The sequence below is a fragment of the Osmerus eperlanus genome, chromosome 5 (genome assembly GCF_963692335.1).
Source record: "Osmerus eperlanus chromosome 5, fOsmEpe2.1, whole genome shotgun sequence".
NCBI lineage: Eukaryota > Metazoa > Chordata > Actinopteri > Osmeriformes > Osmeridae > Osmerus > Osmerus eperlanus.
This window is the reverse complement of record NC_085022.1, coordinates 13,712,686-13,739,556: the sequence shown is the minus strand read 5'-3', so window position 1 is coordinate 13,739,556 and position 26,871 is coordinate 13,712,686. Positions and strand designations below refer to the sequence as shown.

Sequence of the window (26,871 nt, the reverse complement as noted above, 5' to 3'; positions counted from 1 at the left end):
GCGGAACCAAATGAAAAGAAAGGGTTCAACAAGCAAGACAAGCTACAGGTGGAAAACTTATGTGGAACTTATATTATATATAATATAGTATACTATAATATAAACTGGAAATGGTAACAACCCATACCTTCACTCCCCAACCTCCTTTTAAAGAGACCTGAGAGCAGGAGTCAATTACTCAATGTAAGTGAATGAGTCGTAGGGTAAGGAGAGCGAGTCACTCACCACAAGCTGCACTCGGCCTCCATTCAAAACGTCTGGATCAATCTGGGGTAGGAAATGATCACTACAGAAAAAAGAGGCCAAACACTCAGCTATCAGCTTGCATCCATTTTTCTTTTCCCTTGTTTTCAGTTCAATACAATCGTCTCTGAATAACCATTCATCACTGATCATACACTACCAATGGGATCACTGGATCTTTGTATGGTTAACCTGAGTTGTTGTAAATGAGCTATCCTTTGTTTCTATAGTACATGTTAGTGTACTATATTTAAGACAACCTTTAAAAGTCAATCTTATGTCGGTGTTTAAGTTTAAGTTGCAATCCAACAGCTTTTTTAATGTGTTGACAAGGTTGAGTATCATTTGTGTGTACAGACAGATGCAAATACATGTATGCATATTTATATACAGAAAACTATGAAACACATCAAATGTATATTACCCATTTTAAAGTTAAAGTAAACATTGATATATTCACATGTAAACTGAGATTAATATGTGTATATCTACATTAAGGTACTGCTTTAGTACTGTATGACTACCATGTGAGAATCTCACCTCTCTGACAGTTGATCGGGGTCCAGAGCCTGGGTGTGAAGCCACTGGTAAGTGCGTTCCTGCTTCAGTCTTGTCTGTTCCACTTTCCCTGCCTCCTGCTCCACCAGCTCTTCACCGCGAGCTGCATATGACAGAAAACATTAAATAAACGTCACAAATGATTATTTTCCAACTTCTTCTTTGGTACTTTAAAACATCCGTGATGGCACTAGTAATATACGGTAGGACTGTCAACCAGGTCAACAACTTTACAAAGAGGTTATGGGGTAAAGTTTGAGGTTTATGTTAACCGATGCACACCAACTTACAAGTTTGACAAATAAACAGTTATAAGCCGGGGGCGAGTGAGCTTGGCAACGCTCAACATGTCAGACTGCATTTGAGGCCCCCTCGGTGGTATTAGCTGTGAGGTATCAGTGGCTAAAGCACAAGGCGTTTATGTTGAGGCTTAAATGAGCTATTTGTTTGGACGGCTCAAGGGGTATTACCCTAATTGACTTTACTGAATGACGCAAGCGGACACAGTCATATTTTTGTGCTTGTTGTTGCGATTTATTGTGAAAAAACGCACCCCAAAAAATTGAAAACAAAAAAACCAAGGAGGACAACTTAAGGGTCAACGATTTATGAACAACACTCAAATCCTATAATAAAACGGTAATTTAAAGTAAACAGCTCCACCGTGCTGACAGTAATGCGGCCTTAGATGGGTGTGAATTGCTAATACATTTTGACATGCCAGTGCTGGAACTAATGACGCATTGGTTTAAGTAATTTTCATGCTTAGTCTGAGCTGCGAAGGGGAGAAAAGCTTTATGGTTTACAGTTGTCATGGGTTAATTAAAGTCCACTAAAAATGTTAAGTGATAGATGCTTCCCCTGAGGTAAGGAGGGCAGGAAGGGGCCATTGGGCTAACTCCGAAAATACCACACACATACACAGTACATATATGAATCTACAGTCATGGTATAGAAATGTATTTTTATAAGCTGAGGACTAATGACTCGTTTTTGTGGCTTAAACCTTTATCGCGAAAGAAAAAATACTCCCCTGTGATGATCCTCGACATCAGTGGGGAGCTGTAGGAGTCACGCCTGTTAAGTGGGTCTCTTAAGAGCATTACCCAATCACTAGGTCTCTCACTATCTTTTGGGGGTGGGGTGGCGGAAGACAGGGCTTTTAGTATTAGGAGAATCAGCACACTGAGGGAGTGGGGGTCGGGGTGCATTGTTAGCTCCTTTGGAATTCTAAAGGAGCGACATCAAATAGTCCCTTTAAAACTTTTGAAGTCTTCCCTTGTCCTGCGGCACAGGTACAGCCAAATCAAGGTTGTGCGCAGGCTACGTATAAATGGACCCTGATTGGACAAATGAGAGGGTGGGAAAGGTCGCATTGTGGTTCATCTGTGGTTTCCTGTGCTTGGGTTGAATTTATTCTTCAAAGTTCAACCGAGCTCAAATTCATTGAGGACACAAGCGACGTTTATTGGCCAAAAGTCGAGGTCTATCTCCTGGCATTCTCAGAGATTCGATCAGATATCAACATGGCATAGCCCTATAGTCAGACAGTCAGTTGGTGTGGTGTGTCTGTCCTGCCTGTCTGTCCTGGCTGCCTGTTTGTGCCGGCCCCTGCCCCCAAGCGTCAGACTTGAAGGAGAAGGAGGGGGGAGGGCTAGCCTTTATCAGAAGGGCCTGTCTACTACTTTCCTTAGCCTCCAGGTCAAGTCTTCACCTCCAGAGAGCAAACCACACACGGTCAACCCCCGGTCAAAGCGCACAGACACTGTAGAAGCACTCAAAGTGGACATGAAGGTAGCCCCCCCCCACCCCCCCCCCCCCCCACCCCTGGCCATGTTCACGCATATCAGACAGAGAAAAGCATGAAACAAGACTCAATTCGATACAGAGATAATCATTTTTTTTTCCTGTGCTTTCAATCTTTTGACATGCTTCGATTGTTTACTTGTTGGTTGTGTTGTTATGAGACACCATAAACAAATGTACACTTTTGTAATCCGAAGCAAAAGCAAAGTTTTAAAATAAAATTGAAAATAAGATGAACAGCCGTTTCAAGGAACACAGTTTAAAGGAATACCTTGTTAGTTTTGTAGTAATAATTGCTTAGCATGAATACAATTCAATTGGCAAAAACATGAACACTCGTTGGTTATCTAAATGTTATTTATCAATATTCAACTCTTTGAAACTAATCCTAATCCTAACTAAAATACCTTTCCAACAGTACACTTCTGCAGAACTATTTCACAATACACCATCAGAGCCAAAGGCTGAACTGCACGCTCAAACTAAGCATAATAACAAAGTTATTGCATCATCCGTGTTTTTTAAGTTCAGGTGAACTATTTCACGAGTATTTTAGAATCTAACGTTCAATTATCATCCAAGCATGTCAGAGCATTGGATAAGCCCCTTGCCAGCTGGCACCAATTCGACAAATCCCGGCAACCCAAACCCAAAACTATCTTTTGCTTGACGACATTTCCAGAACCGTATCTTTCCATTATCTTTTCCCTCCTCCCTTTATACTCCCCCTCAAACCTCGAAACCCCCACCCCCATCCACTTGTCTGTTCTAATGGAGAGAGACCTTGTAAAAAGTTGTAACCCTAACCAGGCCTGAATTTCTTCGGGAGATTGTGTCCCACTGACTTTTTATGTGTGTGTGTGTGTGTGGGGTGGGGATTCGGGTCTTCACAAGCCTACACCCATACACAGATAAAGGCACGCATCTGAGCTTCTAACTCCCCTCCCCAACTAGCCTCCATTGACACTACCTCCCCTGGTTCTGACCTGTGGTAGGGACCCCCCCCCCATCCCCATCCCAGCCTCAGTTTTAACGCCCCAGGCTGAGCCAGGCCCCAGTCACCCCAGCCCAAGCCCAGCCAGCGCTCCCCGGCAGGGGCTAACGTTTCAGGCTCAGAGTGGAGGCCCTTCTGGAGGTGATTAGCCCCAAAACCCATGACAGATTCTTTCCGAGATATCCGACGCGGCATGTTTATTTTATCCAGGCTCTTTGTGTGGATGTGCTCGACATGAGTAACCCACTGGAAATGGGTATCAGCTTACATACCAGAGAGAGAAAGAGAGAGAGAGAGAGAGGGAGAGAGAGAAAGAGAGAGAGGTAGAGAGAAAGACAAGAGAGAAAGCGAACGAGTCAGTGAAAGACAGAGAAGACGCAGATTTGCTCGCGAGCCCCAGTGTTTTCGCAAAAGAAGAAGAAAAAACACTGCGCTCTGTTTTCGTACGTCCGCATTGCTAAGTGTATCAGAACGGCAGATGTTGGAGGCAATCGCCCCACTCCTATTTGCCTTTACCTTACTACTACCACCTTTCCTTCACCCCCACTCCCCCCCCCCCCGCTTCCAACCCCCCCCCCCCACCACCTGATAAGTCTATACATACCCAAGACAAGAGAGTCATTTTCTTTCAAGCCTGGAACCCCATACCCATGGCCCTATACCTCCCCAACACTTAACTCGATTTCACACTTCAAGTCATCTACAAAGCCCTGCTGTAACACAATCATCTTGTTTATCCTCCATCATCCCAAACAACTTAATGTCAAGACTATTTACCACCAGTTCATGTGCATTCAATTTCATTCCAAGTAAAATGTGGCCGGTCCATTAACTGCATGCGTCGGTGCTCTCTTTGACTTGTATGTATTTTTGAAGTTTTGAAAAATCTGTTCGGGTAGATACGACTTTGTGAGTTGCAGTCTAAATGGTTAGAGGGGGGTAAAGGTATGCAAGATCATTTGCACCCCAAAAATGGGGTGAGCAGTACGTTTTGTTATATGTTATTGCTGTTTTACAGCCTGCATTGCTTTAATTATTGTTTATTTGTTTCTATTTATGCCTCAGTGTCTGGAGTGTACGGCATTTGTAAAAACCTGTTTCTGTTTAAAAACAATAAAAGCTGAGATATTACCTGAGCGAGAGACGATAAAGCACACTAGGGTAGAAATCTCTGAATGGCCTACGTTTGAAGCAGTCGTTCTTCACTGGTGAGTGCTTCTCTGGTGCCTCAATAGGGACATGCTGGTTGCTGTGGTTCCTAAACAGGGCCAGGCGTACCGATGAGTCTAGGACAAAGAGAGAGAGAGAAAGAGAGAGTTAACATCAAACCAATCTACTCCACACAAACTAACACAACCTGAACATTTCATTTCAAGCCACAACCATCGCATAGGGCTCTGGTGAAACTCACGGCCAACTTAATCCCTAACGGTTCCCCAACATCATGACAACATTTGTAAAACATTCATGCTCCAGCTCCATGGCAGCAGCTGACACTTGGAGTTACATTCGACAAAAACAGACACAACTGCAGTCATGCTCTCAGAATCCGGATCAAAGACCAGGCCACATCTACACGACCATGGCACGACTACCTACGACCGCTTTCAGACAAGACCGAGCGATGAGGTCACCCATCATTGTGGCTGCGGCAACCCACAACTCAGTAATGAAAAGCGTCTCCGGGACGACAGGGTGCGTGGTGGGGTTGGAAAGGGGAGCTACCAGTTTGGTAATGGTTATTTCCGGTCAAGCCTCTCAGTTGAGGTTCAATAGGAAACGATAGGAACCGACTCTGCCGTCTGTTGGGGTTGATTGACATACACAGGGAGGAAAAGCGGACTGGTACTGCAGCACGGTGTGTTTGAGTAAGAAATCTGCAGTAGAATAAATACTTTACAGTTCTTAGGCAAAAAACATGTTTTTCATTTGAACCAATGAGAATTAAGATGATATTAGTAAATGTACAGCTGGTACTGTATGTGCCTTACATTATAAAATAAAATTGGTGCAATGCCCCTTAATACATATAATGGACAGTAAGAGTATTTTTGACAAGTTTCTGTTTATGAGTGTGCATGTCGACCAACATTCTAGATTCAGAGACTAAAGACATTTAATAAACACTGGTGCAGACCAGCAACCTCTCATCAACATTTTTTGTAATAATTCAATCGTATAATCTATTTGAATCAGGCCTAGAGGAGCCCGTTCTCTTCCTCACCAAGTAGCTTCCGCCGCCTCTGCTTCTTAGACTTCATCTTCTCAGCTCTCTTCAGCATCAGCAGAGCAGTGTGGCTGTCCGTGAAACCCCTGGGACAACAATGGTATGACTGAGACACTCTCCATCTATCCTTACAAGCCAACTTCAAAGAAAACACACACCGACTAACAGGGTATCGACTAACAGGTATAGGGAGTCAGGTGGCTGAGCGGTTAGGGAATAGGGCTAGTAATCAGAAGGTTGCCGGTTCAATTCCCGGCCGTGAAAAAATGACGTTGTGTCCTTGGGCAAAGCACTTCACCCTACTTGCCTCGGGAAGAATGTCCCTGTACTTACTGTAAGTCGCTCTGGATAAGAGTGTCTGCTAAAAATGACTAAATGTAAATGTAACAGCTGACTTTATCCACTACATACCTTAAAACACACATGTATACCTACACATTTCTAAACTATTACTTAAAACGATTTTAATCGAGTAATTGCATGCTGTGTGACCATAACACGTCCTTACCATTCCTCCAGAATTTTCTCAGATCTTTCTGAGAGACCGCTAAGTCCTGATGGCGAGGCAGGAGATTTTTTCCTGAAAATCCCACATCATTATTCAGGGAGATGGAAGTTCTATCAGCTTACGATTATAAATCAGTCCCAGTCCCCTGACAGTAGCCCTGTGACATTCTTCATAAAACCCGCCACAGGCACATTGACCTGCATGTCTTTATTTAGTCCCAGTAAATACACTGCGACACTGCGAACTGTTTGTATTTATTTTCTTTGTAAATCAAGTTGCAATCAAGCCGATCAAATCAATCGTCTAATCACTGTTTTCAAAATCATTAAGAAATTGAACCGTGATACTAATTGAATTGTGATACTAGTAAAAATTCCCATACCATACATCTAATTAACATTTAGGGGTCCACTGTCCACCATTTTGGGTCAGTGTACTTACCTGCTAGTGCTATGATGGGAAACTCCTCTCTTTGTGTACTCCAAGGGTGTCTCTGCTCCTAACCAAGCATGCTTGGGTTTCCACTGCAGGTCAGGGGGGAGTCTGGGCTGGTAGGGGTAGGGGTCTGGAAAGTGGTGCTGAATTACAGACACAAACCATTTTATTATCAAATATCCTTATCTCTGATGTCAGCATTCTTCCTAGAGTGAAAGGGTAAATGAGATACTTCTACCAATGCTATACATTTTTTATACGAGTTTCCTCTACAACATGTATGTATTTCAGACATGAGTTGCTGTATGTACCTAAAAAAGTATTGTGTGGACAATGTCTGACCACTAATTCTCTAACATCACTTTTAGAGTCAAAGTGATATTCTAGGGAGTTGTCCCAGTCCCTATGTCTCTTTGCAGAAGTGGAAAATGGTCTAAAGGTTCTCTTTGATGTGGCTTTGTGTCAGCCTAAAAATGTAACTGCGGGTCATCCACAGTCAGCTGTGATGCGTCAACAGACTCTGAGCTTCAGCCACCATGATGTAGAGTCAGCGGCTCTCCAAAGAAAAGAGCCAGCAAAAGGTAAACAAGGCGAAAAAGAAAAAGTGAGAGAAACCAAAGTTGGGGGTCGGTCGGGGGGTGGGGGTGGGGGGGTCAAGGTTAGCGTGAAAAATGACATCTGCCGATGCAAAGGAAGCATGTGGGCCTCACAGAAGTTATTGTGTTTTTCAAAGTCATAAATTGAAGGATTAATCAGGCTGTTTCTACGGAGACCAAAAAGAAGCTAGGGATTTCACCTCTTTTTTCTCTCTCTTCTCTCTTCTTCTATTACCTTTGGATGTGACGCCTGCGGTGGTAGAGGGAGACTTTGGGGAGGAGAGTCTGCTAAGACCAGGGATGTCCAGTCTCTTTCCAACAATGTCTGTTCAAAAGACAAAATGAAGAATCAATCTCAAAGTAAGGATGGAGAGCTGTGGCACTGTAGCAAAATCCTATGAAGAATGAACCGTTTGCTTTACTGTTAGATATCAAAGGTTCAGACACACACACACAAGAGAAAGTGACCACAAAAAAAAATGGTAGACACTGATTAATGTTGACAGTGAACAGAGGGTAGGACATACGCAACAGAGATGTGTGTTCTTGTTTGGGGGAGGGGAGGGGGGGGGGGGGTGACCTGGACCTCCGCTTACCTCATCAAAGACAAATTCATCCACATGCATCTCCTCAGAGCCGTCTTCCTCCGCATCCATGCGAGCAGCGGCGAGAGCCGAAGCAAGTCTCTTTCTGAGAGACCAACCCCTCCAGGATGCCTAGAAAGGTACGGGGGGAGGGGGGGCACCATACATCTTTGGCAAACGTAAATATTGTGTGTTATCCCATTAGGAAGATAAAACATGCTAACCTCTCTTTAATTGCTGAGCGATCTGCTGTTTGAACTCTGCGTGACACCGCAGGGCCGCAAAGAGACAAATGGAACGTCTGCGTGGACCCCTTAAATCCGCCAAATTCCCAACGGAGGGGAAACAACTTCACAAAGTGAGCAGGGCTGGAATTCGAGGGCTCCCACCACCGCAGCTCTTTGGAATCTAACCAATGATTTATCATCCCAGGACGCCTCCGAGAGTTCCTCAAGGACCCATCAAGCACAAGGAGGAGAGAGGAGAGGGTGTTGGGGAGTCAAAGTGTCAGGTAGCCCTTTTTTTCAAGGCACCGTCTAGCACTTGCATAGAGATTATGCAAGTAGGGCTTCGTCTGTCAAAAGCTGAAGGGAATTCCCCAACGCAGCGGCCACATGGGGAACACGCTGGGCGGGGGGGGGGGGGGGGGGGTTTCATGCCACCTCTGGTGCGTTTGTGTGGCCTCCATAGTTCACTTCAGAGAAGGCAGAGCAGCTTGTAAAAGTGCTGGGAGGATGTGTTAGGATGAGTGTCATATGCACAGTGGCACTTTCAATTTGATGGAATATACTGTATCTTACTGAAATTCATAAGCGTGTAAGCAAACGTTCTTGGTGTGCCTTAATCTAATAAGACCATTTATGTGTGTGCTCTACGTTAACGTCATTTTAAAATCACGAAACAGATTTTTTGAAGTTCGTACGTTTCCATCCATTATTTACTTTCTTGACCTATGAATGGTTAAACATCGTTGTTTGAATGTTATGGCAGTAATGCTCAATGTACATTCATGTTCAATTCATTTTACATTCAATCTTAACTCACTCACTGTAATGCCTATTCTGTTTACTGCGAATTTCCTTAAACACATTATTTATGAAGCTGTTTTTGATCTAACATTGCAATAACATGATACACTGCAATATTTCCAACCCTCCAATTGACAAACTGTAAGCAGTCACCAATTGATAAATTGTTACATAAAAATGCATAAATGTAGCCTATTAATCTCCTTTGGGCTTGAGCCATCAAGAGTTGTACTGTCTATTGTGGCCGTGCTCTGGGCTTGACATAACGCTTGCCCACATGTCCAGGACACGAACATGGTCAGAAAAAACTATATGTTTGGGTTCTAAATGCTAATATCTATCTTAAGCTTGAGCGAGTTTGTTATGTTTTGCATATAAAAGATCAGTTTCACTCAGTACATGAGATTACCCTCATGTTCTCTCTCGACTCAATCAAGCTCACAGTGTGATTGGCCGATATCAATGTTATTATATCATACAATAAAAAACGACACCTGGTTTATATTGAATGGGTTGTTATCAAGCTCTGTGGAAGCCGAGTAATGACCATTCATTTGAATCAGGTGTGCTGGAGCAGGGAAACATCTAAAACATGCAGGATAGTGGCACCTGAGGACCAGGGTTGCCTACCCCTGCGTCTATCTTGTACTGTGGCAAAACACTGACCTAATACTATCAGGCCTATGGCCTAAAAAATAAATTGTAGGTCTGACTGAGGTATCGTTTAAGGTACACATAATGAATAAAGCAAGCATTTATAGTGTATTGTCACAAAGAATAAAGGAACAGTTGCAAATGACCACCGGAGCCCTGAACTCCCCTTGACAATGCTTACCTGGATGACAGTTGCGGCATAGCCCAGGTCCAGACAGCGTTGGCCATTCTTAGTGATTCCAGCATCAAATTTTCTTCCTCCCCCTCCTCGTCCATGTCCATTTTCTCTTCGTCCTATTCTCTTTCCTCCCCCTCCTTCATCATGGAGAAGTGGTATCCTCCTACATCTTCTGTGTTTTCGCCAGTGGCGCTGAATCACAACAGCTGCCATACTGCGCAAGAATAAAACATTCACAGAGAGCCATACATACACAAAGAAGCAGAAACATTCATACACACAGGCTCACAGTACACACACACACCAACCACACATACAAAAACACGGTGAGAGATACAATTGATGTCATATAACCTCTTGAATTTATTTCTGTAGCCACATCTGGAAAGCAGCACCTCAGAGGAATCCAGGGTTGTCTAGACCCACAGAAGATATATTGTTCTATGAGAGAGAGCTAGCCGCTTCAATGATGAAACTGTGTTAAACTGAATAAGATGTCCCACATCTCATCACATAAATAACGTAAAGGACGTTTAAATGATGACAAATGCTCATTGGTAGAAACTTATAATGTTGAGGAACTACACACATACTGTACGCTTTCCTGAAAACACGTAAAAGCCGTATCCAAGAGGAAAGGTTTCAATGGAGATTCCTCGTCAAATATGTTGCAGAAACCAAAAGGACTCCAATACAAGACACTAAATGAAAGTGCAAGGTTTACCTTTTGATGTCTCGGTTGCAAGGGTTTGGAACGGGTGCTTTGCTTGGCTCAGCACGAGGCTTCTCCTCTGAGGTGGTAGCATTGGGATATTGAGCCTTAGCATAGCTAAGTGCCGCGCTTAGCTCTGTCCTAGAGGACCCAATCCTTGGACTACAGCTGGGTCTGTGTCTTGGTAGCTGGACCTTCTTGTCAGGTGTCACCTCTTGGTTGTTACGCTTGTTTGGGCTGAGGGGGGAAACCTTGTGCAACTCTTGGCGTCCCGGTTCCTTTGTCCCAGGCCCAGCAAAGCATTCACTGATACATCTATTGATACTCTCATGAGCTTTGTCCATTATCTCCACTGTCTGAATGTCACTTTTGTCACTTGGTCTTCGGTCGACAGTGGTGTCACCGTATTCGTGAGCATACCGATGCTCCTCGGCCAGCTGCAGATTCTCATCACGGTGTCTGCTGAAGACCTTCACAGCACTCAGCGGAGAAACAGCCTCACTGCAAAAAGACATGAATATGAAGAGATATGTGTTTCACAAGTTGTGGTGCACCAACACTAGTATTACACAAATACGTTTGGGGAGCTTTTTAGTGGAAGTAGAAGCACAATCCTTGTACTGTGCATTCAAGGAGAGAGGTGCGACGTGTGATAGAATAATGACAGAACCATTGAACATTCTGCCGTGACAAAGCACAACTGACTTCTGACGGATTTCGGTTTTGTAATCCCCTATAATGTCTCATTCATAAAAGGGATTAAGTGACTACAAAGCCACCTCAATGGAAAGCTAATGGGTTTATTAGAAGAGCCTCCGTTCCGCTAGCCCTGTCACAAACCCTGAGGGCCAGAGTTAAGGCAGTACGTGGTATGGCACGTTGCCCTAGGTAGTTTCAGGGATTAAGCCTCGCTGCAACAATGTCCCTGCTATACCACTGGGCTAGAAGAGGGTAGGGGTTACAAAGAGGGATCTTACAGATTGTGACTCACTGATATCTGGTTTTACTACTGGCTGGTTCACCAAAGGGTCAAAGAGAAAGCTTTTTTAAATGTATTGTATAAATACTGGCTTGACTAATTTGATATTTGAAAGTTACAGTAAAGATGTATTGTCAGTACAAATTGAGGGAAGCAATGAGCCAAAGCAAATACAGCAGTCCTGGTTCTTAGTGAATACTGGCATCCAAGGAGAAAGAGTTGAGTTGACTAGTAGTCGAGATGTTATTTGCATTATTGCCCTAGATTATATAATGTATTATAAGTTTCTTATTTTAAAAACTGCTTATGTGCTTATGAATTTACTGCAAATTTTCTTTCTATTATTATTTTCATAAGATACAAATGTATCCTCTCTTAACCACTCAAATGTATCTGAAGCTTCTTGCAAACACATTCTGTCACTGATTTAATGTATAATGTATTTATTTAGCAGATAATTTTATCCAAAACGACATATAAAGGGAGATTTGAGCCTGCGACCTCTAGATCTGCAGTCACATTCTCTAACACTGAGCCATACCCACCCCCATTTAAGATGTTCTTAAAATAGCATGCATGTCTAGACACTTTCATTTGTTCCAAAACAAATGATCAAATATAGAGCTGTGTCCTCTATTTACCTCTCAAATCAGTCTTAGAATGTTGTGAAATCGTATTCCCAGAAAACCCCATGGTGCCTCCTTCTCAACCACTGCAACCAAACAGTCTCAAGCTAGACTCCTCACCTCCCTCAACCTCTTTTAACATTGTGTCGGGTCAAAGGTGGACTGTCTACGGTGGTCTCGCCAAAGCCCAGAGAATGACCCATTGTCCACCAATTGGGGGGGGGGGGGGGGGCGCCGCACTCCCCCGAGCTATTGGAGCCCATGGTTTGACCCGCGGTGGTAGACACCACTCGCTTTTCATGTTTTGTGCTATGTAATTCAGAAAGGTCACATAGATAAGCGTGTAGAGAGGTTGAACACCGTTTCATGTTCTGGTGGTCTGTCCAGGACGATCTGTTTGTAGCTAGGAGCCGATTTAGTCAAACATATAATTTGCTAAATGTTGGTTCAAAGCGCTGCATACTCTTTGAATCTGACATATTACAAAGCTAACATTTCTGACAGGGAATTTGTCTTAATGACAAGGTTATGAAGATTTATATGCAGATTTAAACACAAATATTTATAGGGTCTTGTTAATGGTTCCCAACAAAAAATAGCAGCTGTAGCCACCATGACAGAGCTCTGTCAACCAACTGAATATGATCAGTACCACATCTCAGAATCCTGTGAAATCCTCAGTTCATGCTTTCAGTCTGTCCTTTTTGGGGTTAGTACCATAATCCACTCACCCTAGCTCCCTGCGCTGTGCGTCCTCCAGTGTGTAGACCTGTTGGAGTTGAGCCTGACAGAAGGCTAGGAAGCTGCCCTCAGGCAGGGTGCTGCAGAGCACCACACCAGTAGGGGGTGGTGGAGAGGAGCCAGGCGGATGACCATCCACATCCCTTAGACCAGGCACTGCCTTCAGCAAGGACGACCTGAGCAAGACAACAAACTATGTCAGGTAACCAGAAGAAGGGTTTTGATTGAATAATGGTCTTAAATATGATGATTGTGGATCACAAAGCCAGGCACATTCCGATTTTCAGATGCAGCATTGACAATACACTGTACTGATGAAAGTGACAAGGCTGTATAGCTGTATTACATGGACACAAACTTGATTTATTCATGATCCCTGCAAAAAGTAGTCTCCTCTAAATGATTACAAACTGTTTTCAACACTGATTTATTGTACACTGGTGGAAACACCAAAGCTTGAACTGTTTTTCATAGCTTGTATAAATAATATTGAACCAAACTAGTGTTTTTACCTATAGAAAAACACACCAAATGTTGCATCTCAGGCCAACATAGTTTAAAAATCTCCATACAAACAAAGGAGGGCAGAAGAAAAGCACTGAAAAAAGTGACAAACTGGGATTAAAGACTGGGAATGAGAATCTGGGCAGTGGCCCTGGCAAAACCTTACTTTGAAGTTTATGTTCTTTGTTTTTTTTTTTTACAAAAACATGACTAATGAAGATGGGTAAGAAATGTCTGATGTTGACAAAGTGGAGTTTAGGCGTCTTAGGAATTCAATAAACCTTTCAGAGAAACAAAATCAGCTAAATGTGATTACAGGATGATGGCAATGTGAAAATACAGAAAGACAGCGGTAGAGAGAGGGGGGCGGTATTCCTGGGAAAAGCTTTATAATTCGGTGACGTACGATGTTCTAATTAAGAAATGAGGGAAATTGAGTTTTTAAAGGACGTCAGAGCAAAATCATTTGACCTTTCGTTGCAATAAAGGCACACTGTGCGTTTTAGTACAGGAAACTTGTAGACAAATGTCCAGGTTAACATGGACATTTCTCGCCCTGTTACACTTAAATTGTATTTATTACATTGAAAATCAACGTATGTGATTACTTTATCAGTTTTAACACAAAATTGTAGTGATGTATTAAAAGAAGAGTGGGAATGATGCGCATCAGACGTCTTCCTTACATGGTGTACGTAATACAGTAATACAGTACACCTACACACATTTCCTTTCTGGGTTTGTCTATAATTCATGATTTTTCCTGCCCTGGCTTACGTATTCACACACTATCAGTCAGATCACTTACACCCTAAAATGAATTAAATGTATGTTTTTGCCTGCCTATACTCTGTACCCCGTATTGTTGTTGTAACTATTATACTGTACCTAAACAATGTTTAAAATTGTTCTTTTTTTCTAAATTAGCAAAGATAAACAAAAAAGGTTTACCTTTTGAAATGTGTTCATATGGATGGGGTAGTGTGTATAGATAGGTCAAGATAGTTTTTTTTACACTGTACATTTTTTTTTTGACTGTAAAGTTGAAAGTAGTGAATTGTTTAAAAGGGTGTGAATACTTTTTCTAGGGAATTGTCCTGTACATAATGAAATCCAAAAAGGATCATGGGTGTCTCAAATAATGGATACAGTAGGCAGCACATGTTGGTCCCTGGTGACTCCAGCTTAATAGTTCCTTCATCCCTCTCTTGCTCTTTCATCCACAACAGGGAACATATTTCATTTGATGAAGACTTCCTTGAAAACACAGCACTCTTTAAGGAGAGCTGATTAATTAGCTCGGGAGCTTTCTTCTTCCCCCTTCACTAGATTAGGCCTGCTTGGGGCCAGTGTAATTCTTAACCATAGCTTTTTGGTCCTTTAATTAAACTGGTGTTTTCTCTGGCCGGTGATAAAAAGGTCTGGGCCAGGAGTAAGGAAATAGAGAGAGGTTAATTCCATTGTTGGCCATTGGAGGTTAGGTATAGTTGAACATAATATTTTGACTTGTTTCAATTTAGAGTTAAGGCAGTAAGAAGAATCAGCAGATTAACCCTGTCTCAGTGTGGATTGTGAATTAAATATAGCAAATCATGTTTGACATTGATTTAATTAGAATAGCAATGAGTATGTACTGTTAAAAATATATATTTTTTAAACATTTGTCACTGAAATGATGTTTGTTGTAAGAGTATAATCTGGAGTAAATGTGTGTGATTGCTAATTGATATAATGGTACAATGCAACCTATAACATATATTTGACAAACTTTCGAATGTTTTTATGTTCATGAAATATGACACTGACTAAAATTAATATTAACAAGAGTGTCACTTCAAACCAAATAAAAGTCACTATTATAACTCTGAAATGGATTCAAAAACACCACATTGAATTTGAGGACATCTTCTTGAACCATAAGGTGCATCCAAGCCAAATGTCGACTCATTCCATCACACTTAACACCGATACAAGGAAAATGGTTGGCACAGTAAATTAATGAGCAAATTGACATGAAAAGTTAATGGATTTTTCTGTTGAATAAATATTATTTGAATTACCGCCACTTAAAGGCTATGTGTGCGCGGATGTCAGTGGCACGTTAGGTAAACGAATCGGGTTCCCTGGATTGTCTGGGTAATCCGTGCATGTGGACAGGAAGGCCCATGTTTAAATGGAATGTTTACACTCGCTGCCTTATTCACCTCAGCCTCCTCCTCCCTCTGCCTCCCCCTCTTCCTCCCCCACACCCAGCTCACTGTCTATGAGCATAACCTTAGAGAGGACGTTTTAAAGGCATGTTCCGTTTTTATATCCACCTCAACTGGTATTTGCATGACTAAAAACTTTATTTTATCTCTTTAGCAAACACTTTACTGTACACTTTACTTTTCTTACTGTGTGCAAAAGTACGAAAAACGTGACTGACCACAATACCATCCCATGATTTATCAAGAGATACTAAGAGAAATATATATTTTCTACAATGTACAGTTGGGTACTGTAGGCTTGCAACAAATCAACCTCTCCATCATGCCTTGTTGAGGTTTTTCTTGTTGTGATGTTCTGGTTCCACAGCTTCTTGGTGTTGTATGTCTGCTAATATTTGCTTGCTGCCATTTATGTTGTGTGTTCGTTTTGTTCAGTCCTCCATTTTTGTTTAGTCACTATCCATTATTATAAACAAGAATAAGAATGTTTCTAATTAACCTGGGAAAACAGAGTTTAAGTAAAAATCCTTTAACAGCAACATAAACCCTTTCAGGATTGTGTGTGTCGCAACATGGCTCTAAGGATGTGCCACTGTCCCTCTCATTGTACCGTGCCTACAGTACTGTACCTCCAGTCGACTTCCTGTTGAAGTGGGTTTCCCGTCAGGTCCACATCCAGAAGAAAAGGACACCTCTTCAGACTCTCACACACATTCTCCACCTCTAACAGCAAGGAGGGGAAAAAGACATGGTTTAGTTTTTAAGTTCTTTATATTTTTTGTGTATTCAGCTTTGAGTTAGAAGAGTTAGTGGTCGATTTACAGTATGTATTTATCATAGTTGTGATATCATAGGAAAATGTTAAGTAGAATGAGAGTTGGACATTTGACTGGAATGGTGTGGAATGATATGGAAACATGAGAGAAGACCAGGTAATGGCTTAAATGGCTTATACAATTATATTAGGAGAGTGTGTGTAATATGCATCTGATGTAGTTGGAATACAACATAAAGCCTTTTGAGAGAATGTCAAATTGCAAAACTAGCTTATTGATAAACTCAAAACTGGTTTCTTTTCAAATTTCTTCCATCATTATTTACAGTAAACTGAGTATTTTATCACTTCTCAAATGTCTGAAACACTCTGAACGACATTTCATTTTTCTTTTGTTACACTATCATCATTTTGTTTACTGACCTGAGAGGCAGTTGTGGCTGAGATCCAGCTTTTCCAAAGATACAAAGTCAGACAGCAAGGGAAGCTGGGTAATACTGAGGAAACACACAACAGCGCTCACACACAAGGTTCGTACTCACATGAAAAATGAACATACCATAACATGTAGCAGGTAAAATGTGTCCGATATTCCGGTATGACACAGGAAATCGTTATGTTGTGCAGAGCTTTCAATGGATCTCCAAACCCTGAGTTTGTTGTACCTGTTCTGTGCCACAGAGAAGAGCTGCAGTAAGGGCAGCCAGCAGGCCGTGAGGCCCCCCATGGAGGAGATGTTGTTGTCCTCCAGATGCAGCTCTCGTAGGAGGACCTGGTTCTTCAACAGAGGGGGCTGAGGGAGAGCGAGAAAGAGAGATAGGGAGAGAGAGAGGGGTGAGAGAGAGAGAGAGAGAGAGAGAGAGAGAGAGAGAGAGAGAGAGAGAGAGACAGAGATTGAGAGAGAGAGAGAGAGAGAGAGAGAGAGAGAGAGAGAGAGAGAGAGAGAGAGAGAGAGAGAGAGGGGGGTTGATAGAAAGAGTGAGAGGGGGACAGAAAGGGAGAAAGTGAGGGATAAATTGAAGAGAGAGAAAAAAAAGAGAAAGAGGGAGAAAGAGAGAGCGAGGGAGAGAGAGAGAGAGCGAAAACAATTATTATGGTTGAACAAGAAGTTCTGGGTGTTTCCGTCAGTTACTGAGAGCCACCCCTGTTGCAGGGCCAGAGGGACGATGATTAATCAATGTCAGTCATTGCAGTCCTGCTGTGAATAGTCACTGTCAGTCACAAGGAGAGTTGAGCTGTCAACCTTAATACTTTAGGAACTTGTGCATGGTGTCTCAAACAACATTTGATTTGTATATTAGGCTGCATTGTGGTGCATTTCACAACTAAATGATTTGTTCAATGATATTGCCATTACGAGTTAACCATAAAAAACAACACTGATATTTTCAACCACAAGTTACTTTATTACTGTACTACTTCACAACTGTACTGCAATTCATCCTAGGGAACTCAACTATATGATCCCACATTTGTCAAGAGAAACATCTTTGTACTAAATACCTCCAACAGAATATGTATTCTTTCAGTGGGAATGACTTAGGGTAACACCTTCACAGCTTGGTTCAGTTTACCTGTTCATACGTGTTCATATGGGCTACATAGAGATGATCCAAAACATTATAACTGCTCACAGGTGAAGTGAATAACGCTGATTATCTCCAAACAAGGGCACATGTCAAGGCCTGGGTACATTAGATGGTAAGTGAACAATCAGTTCACGTGGTCAACATGTTGGATGCAGGAGAAATGGCATGAGTAAAGAGTGACTTTGACAAGAGCTTAACTGTTCTGGCCAGACGTCAGAGCATCACTGAAACGGCAAAGATGGTGGGGTGCTCGAGGTGAGTAGTGGTGAGTACCCTGGATCCTGTGTGCCAGGATCAGGTACATCCCTTCATGGCTATGGTATCCCCTGATGGCGGTGGTCTCGTTCAGCAGGATAATGCGCCCCCCGCTGCCCCACTTGCAACACATTGTTTGGGATTTTGACCGATGTGGACAATAAAGTTGTTTGTTTCTTACCTCAGTGAGGTTGTTGGCCCTCAGGTTGAGTGTGTTGAGCAGGGCACAGTTGTCCAAGCCCTCCACGGTGCTCAGGTGGTTGGAGGAGCAGTCTAGGTGAAGGAGTGTGTATACCACCCTCAGCTCGCTGGTGCTTATCAGCTGGTTGTGGTCGATGCAAAGCCTCTGTAGCTTCTTCAAGGACTCCAAACCACCTTCAGAGGGGGTCAACAAAAATGTTTAGCATAGATTTATATTACTAGGTTTAATCCTATCAAACAGATCTATTTGACTAGATGTAGTCCTATGAAAAAAGCTTTATTTGACCAGGTGTAGACCTATCGGCTATTTTTTAGGAGACCTAAAAGACAGCAAGCTAGTTAGATGTAAAAGGTACATTTGACATAAACACACATGCTCATGAAAATAACAATGAATTACAATTTGGATTTCAAGATCACACAGTAAGCCTACTCTATGATTGCGTACTGTAACTCAAACATTAACGACTAAGAGCTGTAGCTTAGAAAGCAGGAAAAGGTATGCACACAAGTATTAGGATAAAAATACTTAAAAACCATCAGGATTTAATAGTGGAAAGTTACAGTATAAGTACTGAATGAGATGTCAAGAGTGCTACACAATAGGTATAATATCAGTAAATCTGGGAGTCAGGTGGCTGAGCGGTTAGAGAATCGGGCTAGTAATCAGAAGGTCGCTGGTTCGATTCCTGGCCGTGTCAAATTACGTTGTGTCCCTGGGCAAGGCACTTCACCCTACTTGCCTCGGGGGAATGTCCCTGTACTTACTGTAAGTCGCTCTGGGTAAGAGCGTCTGCTAAATGTAATGCAATGTAAATCTCATTTGAGTGAGGATCAAGTTTTTTTCTGTTCTGTTTTTTCTGTCAAAGGTCAAACGTCCATAAAAATGCATTTATCCTTTGTGGGCAATATCTATTCATGACTTCAGGGATACGCTATGCTTATCCACAGTAATGTGAATGAAGTCTCACTTCAATGTATATTGAGTGGTGGTTAAGTTTGAGAGGTGTAAAGGACTGTTTGAGAAGGTCAATGCTGCCCTCTAGAGGAAAGTATTGGTAAAAGGACATCTATCGCTAAAAGGCGTTTAAAGAATATGCATTATTGCTATAACTAACTAAATAAAGAATATTGCCTACAATATTGGCTATTAACAGTATCTGTACTTGTGAATATGCATTCAGTCTTGCCTCACCAATGCGAGTAATTAAGTTATATGACAGCTCCAGCACTGTCAGGTTCACAGCTCCTTCTAAACCATGGATAGATGTCAGGCGGTTCCGGCTGAGGTGGAGAACCTGCAAGTTCACTAGATTCTCACAGTCCACAGATGTGATCACATTTTCCTGTAAAAGGAATGAAGCAAAATCCGCATTTCTCAGAACTCCACAAAACTATTATCATGTTGATTCAATATCTGTGAGCTACTGCAAATAAGTAGCCTACACCATAAATAGATTTAGGAGGTTTGTGCAGGAGGATTAAGCGTAGACTCCAAAACCTAATACCAATGGTGACTGTCCATAAAAGGCTTGGCTTTATCTGTTTCAGAGAAACTGTGGAAAAATGTAAGATTTACCATTGGCATATGGTAATCCTAATCGGTAGATCAAGACTTACCTCATATTACCTTATTAATATCTTATATTATTTAAAAAGTATAACTGTATAACTTATAACTATAAAAATATATTACAACATTCAGTGTTATCATCCAGTGTTATCATCATATTATGATATTGATTCAGATTGAGTCTTGTCTGCCCCCGTTTTACCCAATGTCTATTCCTCATGTCTTGTGCTTAGACAGGGCAGAAAGCTGTCAGGCTCATACAGTATGACATAATAACGACTGGTTAAGGACCAGCTGCTGTGTTTAATGTCTGTGCTTTCTCTGTGTTCACTATATAAAAACGATCGGGGGTCTGGCATCCACTAAGTTGACTGACGAATGAGAATAAACTCCAGATTCATTGAAGTCAAACCGTTAGTGGAGACTGACCTTCCTTTGTTCCATAAAACCGACACGTGCAAACATGTGTATTCACCTGTACATCTATGTAGCGAAGCTCCACACACTGGCCTAGTCCCTCCAAGGCTCTGAGGCCACAGCGCCTGAGGGTAAGAGACTGTAGTCTGGGGCAGTGGGCCAGGGTGGAGAGAGAGCAGCCAGGGAGGTTTTCCACACACACCGTGGTCACCTGTAAAAGAATGCGGTCGAATAATCTGCGATCGTCTTTGATCATTGCTAGAGTGAGTTGGAGTCATTTGGATTGATTCTGAGAAATGAAATTCTTCTGGGTGAAAAAGGCAGATAAAAAAAAAAAGAACAACAACACAGAGAGTTTGTGCCATTTACTGTATGCAAGCCCAAAGTAGGATTTAAAAAGTGTGTTTCAGGGTCAGCGAATGAAAGTGCAGAGGGCGTAATAGGGGTTTACCTCTTGAAGGGAGCCCCAAGCTCCATGTTGCAGTAACACATCTGGGGAGATAGGGGGCAGGCAGTCCCCAGCAGTGGCTCTCCTTGCCCTCCTTCTCTGTGGCGTTTGCGTCTTCCTCTTATTCTGCAGTGAGAGTTTGGACCAGGGGATACAGTCCTTCATCCAGGCCAGTCTCTTCTGCTCCGTTTGCTCTGATAAGGTCATGAACCCGGAGTTACAGGATGCTGGGACAGGGTCAGGGGTCATCTGTTGAGGGTCTATGGTGGTGGTGTTAGGGTAAAGGTGAGAGGGACTTCCTTTATCCGCTGTTTCAGGTGTGGAGTCGTGTATAGTGCTTTCTTTCTGTGATGTAGATTCTACTAGGTTTATGTCATCTATTAGTCTGATGGTGTGTTGATGTTTGTTAGTCTGATGGTTGAGATTAGGTTGGATTTTTCTCTCCTCCTCCTTCCTTTTATCATCCTGCTCTTTCTTTCTAATCTCCTCCTTGTGTCTTTTCTTGTCTGCTGCTTCTTTCTTTCTCCTCTCCTCCATCCTTTGCTTTTCTTCCTCCTGCCTCTTTCTCTTCTCATCCTCCCGCTTCCTGTTCTCTTCTTCTATTATTTTCTCCTTTTCCATCCTCCTCTCCTCTTCCTCCCTTATCTTCTTCTCCTCTTCCTCCCTTTTCCTCCTCTCCTCTTCCCCCCTTATCCTCCTCTGCTCTTCCTCCCTTCTCCTCTCCTCTTCCTCCCTTCTCCTCCTCTCCTCCTCATCCCTCTTCCTTATCTTATCTTCCTCCCTCCTCCTACTCTCCTCGTCTTCCCTCTTGCTCCTCTCCTCCTCCTTCCTCCTCTTCTCCTCCTCCAGCTTTTGCTCGCTCTCCAAGCGCAGACGCTCCACCTCCTTGGCCCTTTCATACTCTGCTCTCCTCCTCTGTAGCTCTTGCTCCTCCCTTTCCCTCCTCCTCCTCCTCTCCTCCTCCATCTCCCTCCTCCTTTGGTCCTCCTCACGCCTCCTTTCCTCCTCTCTCCTGCAGTGGAGCCTGGCTCTGAAGCCCCGGCGAGCCAGCAGGCCTCGGTAGCCAGCCTGGATCTTAATCGCCGCACCCCAGCGCAATGCTTCTGTTCTGCTCTTCTCCTCCTTCAGCATCGCTTCCAAGGCCCTCCTCTCATCCTCCATCTGTCTCTGTAAGCTGCTGATTAGCTCCTGGTTGGCATGTAAGATATTAGGATTGAAGCCGTTAGGATACTACAACGATGCCCCAAGCCCCTATCAAATAGAATAGGTGTATTAGTGGCATTGGTAACAGTTTACCAGTCGTATTTTTTAATTAGGCACATATTCATGGATCAGAAAGATTTGGAATAGTGTGAGATGAAGGCTAGGTCTTTCATTGCTTCCAATAATCAAAGCCATTTTGATCTGCATCAAGGGAGACAGGACTAGGTTCAAATGTGTATTTGTTTTTGTTTTTTTTTGTCATTTAGCAGACGCTCTTATCCAGAGCGACTTACAGTAAGTGCAGGGACATTCCCCCGAGGCAAGTAGGGTGAAGTGCCTTGCCCAAGGACATTCGTCATTTGGCACAGCCGGGAATTGAACCAGCGACCTTCTGAATACTAGCCCGATTCCCTAACCGCTCAGCCACCTGACTACCACATTTTTGTGTATTTTTGTGTATGTAGGGACACCTGTTGTTGAAGCAGCTCCTTTTGGCGTTTCTCCTCGGTCTCTGTGTCAATTGTCTGCATGCCTATTCTGAGAGGCTGCATGCAAAAAAGGACTATCAACAACAATGACTGGGAATTGTGTTGTTCCTATTGTGATATTCATTGATAATTATAAGACCTCCTCATGATCAACAATCTCACCTCATTGGTCCCTTCTATCCGTCTCAGCTCGTCTTCAAAGTCTCTTTGCCGACGTTTCTTCCACTCCTCCTGTTCTCTCTCCTCGTTCCGCTGCTTTTCTCTCTTCGCCTGTAACTCCACTGTTCTCATCTCGTCCTCCTCTATCATTTTTCTCTCCAAGGCCTTTAGTTCGAGATGGAATTGCCGCTCAGACTCAAGATGCTCATCAGATCGAACTCCGTCTGTGTCTAAACAGAGGACAGGTCATGTGTGGATTAAGGTTTAGTATTACACAGATGACAATCTCTGAAAGCAGGGTTTCATATCCACTTTCGAATTGACATTAGACAAAGTACAGAAATAAACACTGACTTCCGATGTTCCAGTCCACTTGTGATTCACTGGGACAATTGGTGCCACCTGGTGGTGTGTCCATCTCCTTATTTATTTCCTCTGAAATTACCTGCATACAAAAAAAATCACCTGTTACAGAGCACTGTCATTGAGGTAAATGTAGGCTATTTCAGTAACAAAAGCCTAAAAACAGCCTAAAAACTCACATCTGGCTCGTATAATTTCACATTTCCGTCAAAGTCAGCTGCATCTTGGGACAGAAGGTCATCCGAACAACTTGCATGGATCGAGGACACATCTGAAGCTGTCAAATATAATAAGGGTGAAAAGGAACTTGGAGTAGTGCAGGATATTGAATAGATACACGATGCAAGAGTTAATAACCTACATGTAATTGTAAATCATGAACCAAGAGGACAGCCCAATCATTGGACATGGTGCAGTGTGGTGCTGACAATACTGTGGTGCATGGTACACTAACTAACCTACCTAATGACATTATGAAATATCTAAGAAACAGAAATGACATGCAAATGTTGGCATCACTGTCAAAGGTGTATACAGTGTGTTGGTGTTACATTTATATTAGCGGCCAGAGAGTTTTGCCAGGGTATAGCCTACTGTTGTCACGTCATTTTGGAGCTGTTGAATACACGTTACGGTCTATCCTATTTGTTTAGTGCTTTGGATTTTAAAAAGTGTTAGCTACATTGATTGTAGCCCAGAAGAAGTAAGTGGTCTGTAGAAAAGTGGAAGTGTGCATCCTCAGTGTGACCTCAGGGGAAACACGGTCTGAAAGCAGCCAGACAGTATCCCTTGGGGCACGATCTTACCATCATTTTCTAAGTCCTCAAGAATGAGATGTTCCAAAGCACTTGCTCTTCTCCTGACGACCTCCACATACGAAAGTATTGACTCGGGGATTTCAATTATGTCCTGGGAACATGGTGGTAAGAGTTAGGAACTGCGGACAGTTATGGTGTATTAAGAGTGAAACACATTTGCGTTTACTTTCTATAAGCTTGCTCTAGTTAGTTTGCAAGATACATTACATTTCGATTTAGGCATATTCCTTGGCCTCCACCATAACTCATTCAAACCATTACAGAACAGAGTAACGTACGTCGTCATTATCTGCCCCCTCCTCAGATAAGTAAAATTCCTCTTCATCAGTAATGTCTTCAAGATCAGAGTCGTTAATGTTCGGTTTGCTTTGGTCTTGCTTAGTGATGTCTTCATCAAATGTATTGACATCCATGTTCTTCAGACAGTGCCCTGATCAGACGGGTCATACACACACTGTCTTTCCAATGTTCACGAAAAAACAGGCGGTATGCATAACGCGTGTCAGTTATTAACTACACATTTAGGAACAATGTAATGATAGATTATCTAGCTAGCTAGGTTAGGTAGTTTGTTGCATTTAGCAAGTTGTTGATAGCATGTTCCGAGCGATGAATTGCATACACGCGTCCAAATGGAACATTGGTTGCCATGGAAATGAAAAACACGACAGGAGCCTGCAGGAACACACAACACTGATACCGTAACAGAAATATGCGTGTTCTTATTGGAGAGGTAAATAGTTAACATATTTGGGTAATTACTAGATAATATGAATATGGAGGATGAGGATATGATTGTGTCAAACTGCAAAAACATTTGCATTTCAGTAGTTTACTAGAGTAGAGGGGAAAGGAGAAGGAACGTGTTTTCCTCAGTCAGGAAGTGGGTGATCGAATTACTGTAGTTACTTCTACAGTTACAGTATTTTCTGTTCACTAATTTTAGTGTGTTGTGGGTTGAAAAGAATGTACTGCCTTCCTATAAATTGCCATTTATTTTATACTTTCTCCCTCCCTTTCTCTCTGTCTCCCTCCTAACAGCTCAAACAGAGCTACATCCATAGTTCTGCTATTGCACAGCCATGTACTGTTAACACCAACAATACACTGTCTTTGTGACATTTTATAACAAAAAAGGTAATTATGATGGGTGTTAAAAGTCCTGAACTTTCAGCCTCAGCTTTTGTGGAGATTCCAGTGCTGCCCACACAGGTAGCCTACTCCCATACCCGTTCTCAAGGGCTTTCAAAGGGGACTTTCAAAGTCACATTCCTCGTAGTTTTCAATGGAGAACAATATGTTCCCTTACGTCTGTGGTTTTGAAACATAGAGTCTACTTATTGTCACTTTTGGCTGTATAGTGAGGCAAACAAAACGTGAAAGTCAGGAGTGAAGTGGTAATGGATCAGGCCAGGCCTATCGCTCAGAAACTAACACCAAATTCAATCAAAAGACAACAACACAAACACAGCAAAAAACTGCCACTAGGACAACTTCCCATGTACAGTAAACGGCCAAAAGTATATATGGACATCTGACCATCACAAGTATAGAAGCTCATTGATAACATTCCAAAACCAAGGGCATTAACATGGAGTGTTATTGGAAAGCCTATTGGAAAGCCTTCCCAGAAAAGTGAAGGCAGTTAAAACAACTCCCTATGAATGCCGATGATTTTGGAATAAGGTTCAATAAGCAGGTGTTTGTATACTGAGTGATGTCCACATACAATTGGGACCATATAGTGTGGTATGTAAGGTCATATGTATGAATGCAATGTCAAAGGTCAACCTCATGGATGCCACTGACATCTGCATGTAGGTCTAGTTTATGAAGGTTGTTGCGGGTCAACGCGCAACTTCAGTGACAGCACTGATAGGAGTGAAGGGAGAATTTGGCGGAGCCCTGTTGTTGAAGTCAAACTGTCCATCCTTTTGTTTCATTAGGTCCCCTTAGAAGCATTCACCAAGTTCAATTGCTCAAAAAGGCCCCATCAGCAAGCCTTGTCCACTCCAATTAGGGCCGGACCTTTTGTCGTTGGGCAAGGTGTCCGGTGCTTTTGTCCGCGAGCACGGAACCCAGACAGCGACTAGACAGGCCCAAGCTGCAGATTTACACAGCAGATTACTCCAGTCAATGGCGGCTCCGGCCCTAACAGAGCAATGGTTTAGATAGTGCCTGTGTGTGTACACTGCCAAGGGTTTTCTGTTACTCGTCTGTAGCCATTATCTGGACTGGAGCAGCCATGGCGCTTCAAGCCTATCATTTCCATCGGTGACTTTGAGATAGAGGAGGGGGTCACTGGGAGGAAGACCAAACATGTGACTCTCTAGTTCCCATGTGTCTTCGGGTTTGTCTCCTGACGTTCAGCTCAAGGAATAAATTGATCAGAATGAAATGGAGTGGGATTCTACATTTTCCTTGTGAAGAGATTAGTGTTGGAATCTCCCCAAAGCCTGTCTAACTGTCTTTTTAATCTTGATCTTGGTCTGTCTTTCTACTTAATGTCCTTTCTTTAAAAAATAATCTGTGTTACTTTCAAAATCTGACGTTCCCCTCTCACCCACCCCCCGCCACCAAAAATGAAAACATGGATAACCCAACACCTTTCAAAGAAGTTGGAAGTTGCTCAAGGTTCATAGAAGTTTAATTGTATTAGGTGCACTTGAGAGGCCAACATTTGACTGAAATAATCCCAAATGAAAGACATCAGTCAGAATTGTGAGGGATAGGCCTAATCGCTAAAATTGTGATTACTGTCCATCATAGGAGATACTCCCCAACATCGGAAAACTTTGAAATTAGCTAAAATTGGCTTGACTCACCTACTTCTCACTCCCATACAGGGAAGAAAAGAGATTAACATTAATAGAATTATAATACTGGAACAAAACTTAGGTCTTGTTATGAGTGAAACATTCCACATATGAGATTTGGAAAAAATGACTAAAGTTATGTTTATGTTTGTAGTATGGCCTCATTATGACAAAGCTGCCTAA

The 26,871-nt window shown here is 42.5% G+C and overlaps 1 protein-coding gene across 2 annotated transcripts in view; it reads right to left on the bottom strand.

Annotated features, from left to right (window-relative positions):
- lrriq1 (leucine-rich repeats and IQ motif containing 1) overlaps window positions 1-24,337 on the bottom strand; it is a 28,373-nt gene extending 4,036 nt beyond the window's left edge. The window contains exons 1-24 of one of the 2 annotated variants that reach the window (XM_062461769.1): window positions 24,151-24,337; window positions 23,861-23,963; window positions 23,234-23,331; window positions 23,046-23,136; window positions 22,695-22,921; window positions 22,515-22,589; window positions 20,845-22,029; window positions 20,452-20,604; window positions 19,599-19,749; window positions 18,384-18,577; window positions 17,024-17,151; window positions 16,782-16,855; window positions 16,213-16,306; window positions 12,860-13,045; window positions 10,536-11,024; window positions 9,815-10,025; window positions 7,964-8,083; window positions 7,603-7,692; window positions 6,778-6,914; window positions 6,337-6,408; window positions 5,826-5,914; window positions 4,786-4,887; window positions 784-904; window positions 226-286 (exon numbers count right to left, since the gene is read on the bottom strand). In XM_062461769.1, coding sequence (XP_062317753.1) covers window positions 226-286; window positions 784-904; window positions 4,786-4,887; window positions 5,826-5,914; window positions 6,337-6,408; window positions 6,778-6,914; window positions 7,603-7,692; window positions 7,964-8,083; window positions 9,815-10,025; window positions 10,536-11,024; window positions 12,860-13,045; window positions 16,213-16,306; window positions 16,782-16,855; window positions 17,024-17,151; window positions 18,384-18,577; window positions 19,599-19,749; window positions 20,452-20,604; window positions 20,845-22,029; window positions 22,515-22,589; window positions 22,695-22,921; window positions 23,046-23,136; window positions 23,234-23,331; window positions 23,861-23,963; window positions 24,151-24,285 — 4,386 coding nt within the window. In that variant the 5' untranslated portion in view covers window positions 24,286-24,337. The remainder of the gene's footprint in view (window positions 1-225; window positions 287-783; window positions 905-4,785; window positions 4,888-5,825; window positions 5,915-6,336; window positions 6,409-6,777; window positions 6,915-7,602; window positions 7,693-7,963; window positions 8,084-9,814; window positions 10,026-10,535; window positions 11,025-12,859; window positions 13,046-16,212; window positions 16,307-16,781; window positions 16,856-17,023; window positions 17,152-18,383; window positions 18,578-19,598; window positions 19,750-20,451; window positions 20,605-20,844; window positions 22,030-22,514; window positions 22,590-22,694; window positions 22,922-23,045; window positions 23,137-23,233; window positions 23,332-23,860; window positions 23,964-24,150) is intronic. The other variant, XM_062461770.1, reaches the window with a different exon arrangement.
- Window positions 24,338-26,871: the final 2,534 nt, after the last annotated feature.